Here is a 12,296-nt window from a genome sequence, read left to right as displayed (position 1 = left end):
CAGTCATCAGTAGGTGAGGAAAGAAATGGGAAAGGAAAAAACATCATCATGGAAACCTTGTCCAAGATTTCAGAATTGCTGTATTTTATAAAATCAGGTCTATTTGGAGTTTGTCCGAGTCCCCTGACCCCAGTGTAATCAAACATGCCTTTGAGGAAAAAGCATACAGGAACAACAGGAAGTATTTAGATGCATTTTATTCAACAGTCAGGCCTGCTAGGCATTGTGGTGACCACAGGGGATTTTAGAACCTTGGTTCTCAGCAAGGTCCAGATTTTTGAATGAGGACAGGGGTCTGGCGCTTCCTGTAGAAGAGATTGAAAAAAAAAATCAGCTTAAATTTTGCTGACAAACAAGTGACTGTGGGAGAAAAACAATGAAAAAAATCAGCTTTATTTAAAATAGAAAGGTTTCAGATTTATTCCCATTTCTCTGCCTTTCATTCATTCATTTATTCACTTATTCATTAATTCATCAAATACTGACAGTCATTATTTCTTACATACAATAGGGATACAACAAAAAGGAAAAATGTCTGTCCTTAGAGAGTTTACAGATCTACTGTGGCATTACAGTAAACCTCTAAAATCAATCTCTAATTCATCGTTGCTTCTTTTTCTCCTAATATCATTGTTCTAGCCACAACGTTTCCATCTTAGCTGGTGCCTGGGCTACTATAGGATGTTCTAATTGACTGATTTTTTTTTTTTTTAAACTTTCTTTTCTTTTTTTTTTTTTTAAGATTTTATTTATTTATTTATTTGACAGAGATAGAGACAGCCAGTGAGAGAGGGAACACAAGCAGGGGGAGTGGGAGAGGAAGAAGCAGGCTCATAGCGGAGGAGCCTGACGTGGGGCTCGATCCCATAACGCCGGAATCACACCCTGAGCTGAAGGCAGACGCTTAACCGCTGTGCCACCCAGGCGCCCCTAATCGACTGATCTTTTGCCTTAGAACTCTGGGGTTTAATACCTGTGAGATCTCACAGAAGGAAATCATATCTATAACCTATCTGATACCTGCCAGCTCTGAGCATCCTCCCCTCCAGATAAAAACCTCTCTGCTCCCCAGCACACCACCTTTCCCAAACCAGTTTTCTTTTCTGTCAACTAAATATTCTTACATACTGTAATTGTGCCTCATAAGGTTGTTTTCAGAGCTCTCTCTCTCTCTCTTTTTTTAAACCATCTTTTCCTTGAAAATACTGGTTTATAAAAAAATCTTCTATTTTTCTGTTACTTGAGAACATCTGACTTCCATATATCTACGCATGTATTTATCTGGACCTGGATGATTCTTCATTTTAAGAGTTTTTAATGTTTTCTTGTTCCATAAATATTATCCATGCATAATATTTACATCTGAGTTGTTTAGCATACATAGCACAAACATCTAAACACAGTACGCAAGTTGACTTACCTTCTACAGCTGTGTTGTCCAATATAGAAGACACCATCCCTATTTAGCTATTTAAATTCAAGTCAGTTAAAGTTACGCAACATTAAAAATTCAGTTTCTCAGTTGTACTAGCCACATTTTAAGCACTGGTGGCAAGGCTAGTGGCTTCCATACTAGACAACACAGATGTAGAAATTTCCATCATTGCAGAAAGTTCTACTAGAGAGCTCTGGTCTGTAGAACACAATTTGCCAGTACAGATTCCCTAAGAAGACACAGAAAAAAGTCCTTACTGACTATATCTGACAAGCACATAATGATCAAAGAGATGCAAGCCTTTGTCCACCCATCTCAAAACCCAACTACTAGGGTCAGAGCCTGGTTCTAGTTAACTCGACAATGTATTTTTGGGGGGCTTTTAATGGGCAGTAGAGAGAAAGGTGGTATGGTACATTGTATTTTACACAAGGAAAAGCCACATTTTCTCTCTAGAGCTGTTTTCTTTTTCTTTTTTAAATCAATTAGTTTATTTGAGAGAGAGTGGGAGAAGGGGCAGAGGGAGAGGATCTTCAAACAGACCCTCCGCTGTGTGTGGAGCCAGACTTAGGCTCAGTCCCACGACCCATGAGATCATGATCTGAGCCAAAACCAAGAGTCGGACACCCAACCCACTGAGCCACCCAGGCGCCCCTAGATCTGTTTACTTATCTGAGAAATACAGGAAGAGAAGTTACATTTTCTGGCGTTCAAACATTCTTCCCATATTTAAATATTTTTGAAAAAATAGAATGAGTAAGCAGGGCAGGTAGGTTTTAAAGGCTGAGGAATGGGGTGTCTCAGCTTTATGCTCATATTTTCCCAATATTTCACTCTAAATATTGGGCCTTTTGGTCTTGGCACTTGGAAAATTTCTAAATCTCAAGGTTGTTATATTGCTTTCTCCTCCTCTTGGATGGAAATATGATGTTTGACCTTTATGTCAACAGCCTAGGTCATGAGAAAATTAACAAGTGTTTTCGAGTTCTTTTTACAAATCTTTCTACAAATAAATTCACCACAAAGTGAAACACCTAATATTCGGTGCTAAAACTTGAGGATATTAGATCTCTCTCCCTGGGGCCCAATTTCGACAATCCTTGCTAACACTGAGGATTTTCTAAAATGATTTAAAGCAGACCAAGAAGAGAGGTTATATTATTGGGAATTTATACTATGGAATAATGGAAATGCATGCAGTCATTTGAGTCTAAATCAAAGTCTTTGATGCTAAATCAGTTCTAAGAATAACTTAGTTTTCTGGGCTACTTGTGGAATCTCTTTTATTTGTTTTGATCATTCTACACCTTTATTTAACCTGGAATGCCTTTGCGGTGCTGCCAAAATTCAGAGCCCTATTTAATTGACATCCTTTTCATGAATCCTTTCTTGAACCTTTCAGTACTAAGGAATCTGTGTCTCTCCTTCACTCCTGTAGTACTTTCCTCACACCTCATTTAATGGCACTTGTCCCAAGTTACCAGAAGCTACCTTATTTGCACTTTTGACCTATTTTCTTTTACTCATAAGCACAAGGAAAGCAGAGGAAACAAGCACAATGCTGGGCATATGTTAGGTATTCAGGAGCTGAGTAATATAGGAAATTCGTGGCAGATCTGCTTCTCTGATGGCCTGAGTTTGATTCCCAGCACCTACCTATGATCACTTCAGAAAATGATATTCATTGAGGCTGGCTCTCATCTCCATAAATAAAAATGTTACAGAAGTATGTTTTTGGTCACCTGATCCATATAATTCATATTTGCATTTTTGAGGGCTTTAGTAAACACAATCATTACCATCACCAAGAATGATTTTTTCAAGATTTTATTTTTAAGTAGTCTCTACACCTGATGTGGGGCTCAAACTCACAACCCTAAGATTAAGAGTCACATATTCTAGCAACTGAGCCAGCCAGACACCACTGTGATTTTTTTAAACTTAAAGGTATTTTGGGTGTATTTGCTTTTTAAAAATCTAGACTATCTACTGATTTGCTATAAAAGCATGGGTTTTTATTATACAAGTGATTTTTGAAAAAATTAATTCTGAGAACCATTCAAACACTTTCCTCCTGCATTACACTATCCTTTCCTTAACACATTTATCTTGCACCATGTTTTTAATACCTTTCTCCCTTTTGTTTAGATTCTTCTTCTTATTGGAGTGCAGCTCTCTTCTTCTTTATGGCCTAGACAAAGCCTCCAAACTTTTCCGAATCCTAGCAGGCATAACTAGTTATTTTTAATGTGTGTTCTTAGAGCACTTTGCACTTATTTCCACTGACTACACTGTATTAGCATTGAGTGTAACCCAATTGAGACTTGAGATATATTGGACTTCCTTCTGTGTCTCACAAATACTTAGTCTGGTACCTGACTTTAAAGCATAGTTGAAAGAGTAAGGATTTGGACCCACATCTGTCACTTACTGCTGGTTGATCTTGAGCAAGTTATTTAAGCTCAGTCTCAATTTATTCATGTGTATAATGGGCTTAGTATTCTCTGCCTCATAGATTTGTGAATATTCAATGCCTTCCCCAATGCCTGACACAGTAACTATGGTTTTCTATCACAACACACACACGTAAACACATGCACATCTCTGTAGATCATCATACCAGACATATAATGAGAAAGAAAGATTGAGAATTATTTTTGGAAAGACGAGATGTTTTGCTTTTCTTATGGTAAGATTAATGTTATTGGTATATTGATTGGGACTTAGAGAGATAAGATATATGAAAATTTGAAGACAACTAGCTTAAAAATATGTTTTAAAAGACATTCAAGTTTGTACTCACTTATTTTGAACACATAACACACATTCATTAGAATAAGTTTCTCCATCAGTCCCGCAGACAGGATTATAGATCTTGGTACATGCAGTTGTTTCACTGTTACATTTAGCCTAAAAATGGAATTAAACAGAATCACTTTCCATCATTTAGCATTCTTTGAGTGTATAGCAAAATCTCTAAAATGGTTTTCACTTCTTTGGAGTTGGTCAGCTTAAAGATGGAAGCATGGTTATGATGGGCAGAATGATACTGAGTGTCTGGGGGAAGAATCCAAGGTTAGAATCAGAATGCCTGATTGCACGTAATACCTCTGCTGTTTGCAAGTTGTGAGACACTGGCAAATCTCCTGGTGTCTCTGAGCCTCAATCACTTCATCTGCACAATGGGAAGGATATTATCACTTCCATACCTATCTCATGGTGGTGTTGTGAGGTTTAAATAAGGTGAGTGAGATCATATTCAAGTTTACAATGATGGCAGGTGCTGGTTCCTCCCAGGTCAGCCACACCATGGGCATGTCTTCCTTTCGCACTGTGGTTCAGTGTGACTACACTGTCCTTCTCTTAGTTATGTGATGACACCAGGTGCTTTCTGCCCTGGGAGTCCTTGCACAGTCTGTTTCCTGGATATCAGTAAGTACTCATAGTTACGGGATGGCTGTCATAGGCCAGACACTTTCCTAAGTGTTTTCATGTATTACTCTATTTAAACCTTACAACTATCCTATGAATTGTTTATTATACTCTTCTTCCAGTGAAGACAGTGAAGCACAAAGAGATTAAATCACCCAAGGCCATGCAGCTGGTAATTCTGGATCCAGGATTCAAACCCAGTTGGCCTAGGTCCTGAGCTTTGGCTCTTAACCACTTCACTCTACTACTTCTACCCACCGGTTATATTTTGCTAGCATTCACTTACCCTTCATGGCTCAAAATATATCTCACTTAGGGGCACATTCTGTGATCTAACCAGGCTTGGTTCCAGATGGTACCAGAATTTCTTTAAACCCTTATCATTAGTGTAATAATTTATTTACTCATTGCCCTTTTGGTTTGCCATTTATCTCGTCACTAGATATAAATGAAAAGAGGGACACTTCCTCCTCTGGTCTTCAGATTTACTGCAATTTACGTTATAAAACAGAACAAAAAAAAGAAAAGTTAGATATAGAATATTTTTCTAGAGGAAGAAACTAGTTTATTATTTTCTTTTGTTCATTATAAATTAGAGCTCCACCTTGGGGATTGGGAGAACTTTGTGCCAACATGGTCAAACTGGCTCTAAGGAGGAAGGGCTGCTTGGAGTGAAGTTAAGAAGAATGCCACCCCAAATCCTTGCCCTACTAGATGGCCTCAGAACATTCAAAATGCCTTCACAGCAAGCATTATATGGTAACGTGGAAACTGCCTGTGTGTCGGTACATTTGTCCTTCAGTATAAGCCCCTCTGGGGGCACTACTGTAACTCTCCACCCTTAGCAGGTTAAGCCTCACTAGTATCGCACACCCATCCTGACTGAAATGTCACAGCTTGACTGTGCATTGAGTGGAGCAAACAGTTCTAGCCTGAGAGATAAATAAGTACAAAATTGTCTTTACCTCTCTTCCCACCAAGCCAGCTCTAGTGTTACCTAGAAAACATAAATGAGACATGTGAGGTCAGGTACTAAATGGGAGAAGCCAGATCTGCTCTTATTCAAAATCTTCCCCTTCCATTGAAGGCTGTGACTTTCTTGCTGTCCTCTTCCACTACCACCACCACCTCCTCCTCCTCCTCCTCCCCCTCCTCTTTCCCTTCTTCCTTCTTCTTCTTCTTCTTCTTCTTCTTCTTCTTCTTCTTCTTCTTCTAAGATTGATTTATTTATTTGAGAGAGAGCATGAACAAGAGGAGGAAAGGGACAGGGAGAGTATCCTCAAGTAGACTCCCTTATGAGCACAGAGCCTGACACAGGGCAAGATCATGACCTGAGCCAAAATCAAGAGTCAGATGTTCAATCAACTGAGACACCCGGGTGCCCCACCCCACCCCTTCTTATTTCTGCCTTTTCTCAAGGACGTCTCTCACTAGTGTCCAATCACTCCCTGCCTCCTGAAGCCTCAAAAAAATGAAGCAGAAGTTTGATTATGACCAAAGTATCGTAATTGGGCATTTTGTGAAAAGTTGACCCATTTCTTTGAAAATAGAAGTGATTTACTTACTGCTTGAAATGTGTCAGGCACAGAGCAAATATCTTCTGAAAGTTCACTGCCTTATCACAACTGGTTACTAGACCTTTGATCTTAGGATTAGTGATGTAAGAAGTGTCAGTATCTTTAACTCAGTGTATAGATGAAGATATGGAGATTTTATATAAAAATCTGTGAAACAGTTACCACTAGCACTAACCAGGTCTTGTGACACAAAACTAACTTGCAATTACAGGTAAGTCTTCTTTAGTAAGTAATGTTAAAAACAGACATCTCTTGGGGCGCCTGGGTTTCTCAGTCATTAAGTGTCTGCCTTCGGCTCAGGGGGTGATCCCAGGGTCCTGGGATCCAGCCCTACATTGGTCTCCCTGCTCCCCTGGGAGCCTGCTTCCTTCTCTCCCACTCCTCCTGCTTGTGTCCCCTCTCTCACTGGCTGTCTCTCTCTGTCAAATAAATAAATAAAATCTTTAAAACAAAACAAAACAAAACAGACATCTCTCTTGACATCTCACCATCAGTCCCCAAAGAGTCATTCCCTCTGTTACATTATGCTAATTATTAGTCCAATTCACATTTCTTGAATTTGCAGATATATACTTAAAATTGCCATCCTTATTCCCTAGAAAATAACAGGTCTTGCTGACATTATGTAGGGGGTGGTGATTTTGGATGAGCTCATTGAAGGGAAGAGGAACTAACTTGACAGTATCCAAAGGAAGAAATGTTGGTGAGAGTCGATTTTGATATCGAGAATTTCTGAGGTGATCTAGGTAAGGAGGTAGCTCTTCCTAGCTAAATTTTATGAGAAGCAGCAAGGCACCTCTGTGCTTGAAGAAGCCCTTTGAAATAGGTCCCTGACCTTATTTCATTTCATTAGGACCAAAAGATCTGGCCAAGACTGGACTCTAAGTCTAGAATTTAATGAGCTCAGTAATGCAACACGTCAAAAAGGTTTTACTCACATCAGAAAAATATGCAAAGGCACCTACCAGATAAGCTCAACAGGGCCAAGGCACTGAGAAGAAAGACGCTTGTTACCTTCATGGCTGAAAGTTCTGTATCCAGAGCTCAGTTGAAAACTGCGTTGAACTTACCACTTCTCTTCAGAACCCTGGGACTGGAAGGGTTATATAGTTAGGTTGGCCGCCCAGCCTCCACCTCCTGCCCTGTCACAGATCTTTGTTTATTGATTGACTCTGTAGCATAGCCTGGACTCAAGTTTCAGGAATGTCACTTGCGTAAAAAAGGTGAAAGAAATAGCACAGGCCTGCAGTGTGGAAGGCCAAGACTCTGTCAGAAAAGTTCCGGTGGTTGGTTAGTTGGTTCTCCCCCTAACTTCCTGTGTGACTTTGGGGAGCCCCAATGGTCTCATCCGTAAGGTGAAGTCGAAGGTTTCTGTACTCTGTAGCTCTGGATATATAAACAGGTATGGATATCCAAAAATAGCTCTCTATTCTTTCTTCTTTTCCTTCAGCTTTTCCCTTTTTTATTCTTTCTCTTTTCTTTTGTTCTGTCATTCATTCACAAAGTCACTAACTCCAACCTAGCTGACAGACAGGTTGGAGTTAGAGAGGGCTCAGGTCCCTAAGGTGTATATGAGTGTTCCGGGGCTGGGTTATGCTTGCCAGACACTTACTAGCTCTGTATTCTTGGACAGGTGGTTTACTCTTGCTGTGCTTCACTTTATTCATCTGAGATCTGAAATAATAATAGCACTTAACTCAAAGTGTTTATCTTTCATTCAAGCGTTAGTATTCTACCGCGTGTTATTGGGAGACAGTTTTCGATTCTCTCTTGGGTTTCTGCCTGTCTTGTGAGGAGAAGCACTGACTGCCTGTGCCTCAGTTGCTCTTTTCAAGAGTTTGTACAACAAATGGACTTGGAAGGTGGAGTAATGTTTCTCTCTGGAGCACAGGGGAGGTTTGTTTCCTGTTCATTATAATAAAGATAATATCTCTCACCAGTGCAAAGATTAGGCGGGCGTGGTGCCCTTTAAAAAAGATCAGGGATTTTTAAAAAGCATGGCATCCTTCTCATGGAGCACAGTGCACTTTCTCTGTAGGTACCACTCGGTCCTTGCTCGTCATGTCACTCTGTAGAAACTGGGGCTTGGGAAACCGGATGACACTGGCACTCTGGCTGTTGCTATTGAATAATTAAGTCCCTTGTCTCTGACTCAGCAGCCTGTGTCTTCTGCCAGTATCCCTTTAACTGTGGCAGGCTAACTCGTTAGCTTCCAAGTAGGGTAAAATCTCAGCTCCTCCCTGGTCTTGAACTGTGCTCGTGTCTGGGGATACATCAGTGAGTAAAAATGACAGTCCCTGCCCTCGTGGAGCCTCCATTGCATTTTAGTTGGGGGAGACAGGCAATAAGAAAGTCATCTGATAATTATAAAGTATATCAGATTGTGATAAATATTATGGAGAAAAAGGATAAAAAGGATAAGGGTGCTGGAGGATCAGGAGATAGTTGTTATGGTTAGAGAAGGCCTGGCTGGTTAAGTGACGTTTGAACAGAGATGTGAAGGAAGTGAAGAATTGAACCATGACAATATCCAAGAACACGCACTCCAGAGAGAACAGTGAGGGTGAAGGCTCTTAGGCAAAAACTTGCTTGACCTGTTTGACAAACATCCAGGGCGATTGATAATCTGGCTGGAGCATACTGATGGGAGGACAACCTAGGCAGTGAGGTAAAGGAAGCAGTGAGGCCTGGATGGTGAAGGGCTGGGTAGTCTGTAGTAAGGACTTTGGTTTGGAACCAAAGGGGAAGCCATTAGAGAGCTGTGGCACAGGAATGACATGATATGGCATTCATCCTAAAAGGTTATTTTATCTGCTTAAGAGAATAAACTTGAAGGCAAGGGCAGCAGCAGGAAAACTAACTACTTGGCTCCTGTACTAGTCCATCCAAGAGCTGATGGTGGAAGTGGAAGGAAGAGGTTGACTCTGTAGTTCAGGCAAACTTAATACACGTAAAGTGTTTGCAACAGTTTCTGGCACATGGTAAACACTTAGAAATACTAGCCATCACTATAATTTCATTGTTGTTATTTTTTCCAGAATTTATAATGCTGTTCCATCTCACCAGAATGTTCTTCTTTATCCTTATGCATCAGTGAATTCTTCCTCTGTCTTTAAGATTCACTTCAAATGTTGTTTCTTATTGGAAAACATCTGCTTATTCTGGCCTGCCATGGTGTTTTGAATGTGGTTGAATGCAACACATAACACACTATTGAAACTGTGTATGATTGGTTCCCCCATCTTCCATTTATGCTTCAACCTTCACCATCCTAGCTTCCTCCTGCCTCTCAACTGCCACTGAACTTACTGTTTTGGTCACTAATTCAAATCAATTAATTCCATGGACAATTTTTCACCTCTAATTCTTTACACTTGATCACACTCCATATCATTCCTTTTCTTTTTTCTTTTTTTTAGATTTAGTTATTTATTTGAGAGAGAGAGAAAGAGGTGGGGGGTGGCAGAGGGAGAGAGACAAGCAGACTCCCCACTGAGCACAAAGCCCGACTCGGAGCTTGATCCCCGGCCCCCGAGATCATGACCTGAGCTAAAATCAAGAGTTAGATGCTTGGGGTGCCTGGGTGGCTCAGTTGTTAAGCCTCTGCCTTCGGCTCAGGGTGTGATCCCGGAGTCCTGGGATCGAGCCCCACACCAGGCTCCTCCGCTGGGAGCCTGCTTCTTCCTCTCCCACTCCCCCTGCCTGTGTTCCCTCTCTCACTGGCTGTCTATCTGTCAAATGAATACATAAAATCTTTAAAAAAAAAAAAAAAGTCAGATGTTTAACCTACTTGCCGCTCGATATAATTTATTTTCTTGGGTTTCATAACTTCATAGTCCTCTGCATTTCCTCATACCTTCTGCATTCCCATATCATCTTCGTCCTCCTTATTGCCTCCTCTTCCTCTAATGAGTGAAGACTTGGAGTTTCTCACGTATTGGTCCTGCGCCCTCTTCATGTCTCACTTTTCATTTTCCTTAGGTGAACTCATTCATTCACATCACTTAAATTATATCTTTATAAAATCCTCAGATACGTATCTCTTTCCTAGGTCTGCGCTTGGATCTTCAGACCAGGTATTAAGAGCCTTCTTGACTGTTTGGACATCCTATGGTCACTTCAAATGTGACATCTCCCATATAATACTTTGATCACTCACCACAAACACTTTTCAGTCTCCCCTTTGCTTCTCTGCCTTCCAACAGGTTGATTCAGCCAAAACCTAAGTGTTCCCCTTACTGCCTCCTTTTGCCCTTACCTTGTACCACCTTCCAAACTTAATTTATTACCAAGTTCTCTTCTTGAATCTGTATCTGAAATAACCTCAATGTTGAATGCTTCCATCATTTTATACCGACATATCAAAGATGATGGCATCATTGTCTGTGTCCCTCCCTGAGGGTAAATCTGGCCTTGAGAGATGTAGATTAACTTTTGAAGTCCCCTTTGGCTTTCTGAAATTTCCTTCAAGACAGTATCTACTGTTATTTCTTCCTCAAAGCTACTCTCCACAGGAAAAAATAGTTTTTAGGTTTTAACCTCCTAAACTCAGGCTAAATATAATTTTCTCATGGAGCTGCTTTTCCAAGTCTTTCCTCACTCTGTTCGGCATGTACACTAGGGCTTGTTGTTACATTATTTCATGATACCCTGCATCACACTTTAATTTTATTCTATGGCTGTTTATATGAGTATTATGTAATATCCTTTTCCCTTTAGGGAGCAAATATGGTTGCTTTGTAACTGCAGTACCTTGCCGAGTGCCTGGTAAATAGAAAGTTCTGAATAAATATTTGCTGAAAACATGAATAAAGTAGTACATGCGTATGCTTCTTTTCTTGAAGACCCAGATCTATGCCTTGTTCATTTCTGTTTCTCTCGCCTGCAACAGATAGTCACTTACTGGTTCACTCAGTGTTTTATTTATTTAGCCATCGTTATAATTCAGATACCTGCTGAGTTCCTCATATTTAAAAGCCCTGGCTTAACTGCTAGGGAAATAGATTTTGATTTCTATGTTTATGGAGTTTAGGCTAAGCATTGATAGATACAGTTTGAATGAGTGAAATCTTTTTCTTTTCATAGTGTTCTTTTCATAATTTAAGTAGCAGTTTGGTTGACAGTAATAAGGTTCTAATAGCCACTGTGAGGGGAGTTAATATTTGAGAGAAGGTATTTTTCATTGGTTTCATTAGCAGTCTGAGGAGAAGGGAATTTGCTGGGATCTCATTGCAGGAACTCTTTAGGTAATGATACCAGCAGTAATAACATTCAGATTTAGACCTGTCTCATGCCAAACCCTGGGCTCTTTGCACCAAACCTTGATTTTTAAATATTTTGACTGTGTACCCAAAGCAAAAAATAAATTTTTTGTTATAGCTTACATATGTGTAGACCAATAAAATTGTTAAGAAACAAAACGTAGCCTTATTATATGGGATGACTCTCGGTGCCCTCTATTATATTCTATCTCATAATTCACCAATTCTGACTTGCATTTTGAAAACCACTTAAGTACAGTAATATCCTGTGCCCTCATACAATCTTGTTTTCTTAATTGCTATAAAAGTAGGAGAAAATTCCTGTTAGAGACTAGTCCTAAAATTGTGATGGGAAGTGGCTCTTTGGAGGTAGTAAGTTGCAGTGGACATGAAGAGGCACACTTGGTGGCAGTTACAAGTCTGCCATTTCAACTGTGATGTTACTCTGGGTAAATCCTCAGCTACAAAAATGTGTGTCATGATATATTCATTTGGTGTGAAAAATAAATGCAGAAAAGCAAATAAATACTGTGCAAAAATATTATCCTCCATTTCCACTGGAATAATCGTTACTAGCTGGTAATAATATGA

The 12,296-nt window shown here is 40.0% G+C and overlaps 1 protein-coding gene across 1 annotated transcript; it reads right to left on the bottom strand.

The window, feature by feature from the left end:
* Positions 1-207: 207 nt before the first annotated feature.
* Positions 208-7,464, bottom strand: SPINK1 (serine peptidase inhibitor Kazal type 1). Its single transcript, XM_008691425.1, has 4 exons — positions 7,410-7,464; positions 5,833-5,864; positions 4,239-4,345; positions 208-305 (listed from the first exon to the last, which is right to left on the bottom strand). The coding sequence occupies exons 1-4, from the start codon at positions 7,462-7,464 to the stop codon at positions 260-262; spliced, it is 240 nt and encodes a 79-aa protein (XP_008689647.1). The 3' UTR covers positions 208-259.
* Between the last annotated feature and the right edge of the window lie 4,832 nt (positions 7,465-12,296).

Source organism: Ursus maritimus, unplaced genomic scaffold (assembly GCF_017311325.1).
Source record: "Ursus maritimus isolate PB19 unplaced genomic scaffold, ASM1731132v1 scaffold_5, whole genome shotgun sequence".
Classification (NCBI taxonomy): domain Eukaryota; kingdom Metazoa; phylum Chordata; class Mammalia; order Carnivora; family Ursidae; genus Ursus; species Ursus maritimus.
The sequence above is the reverse complement of the archived record's forward strand: the minus strand, read 5'-3'. Positions and strand labels throughout refer to the sequence as shown.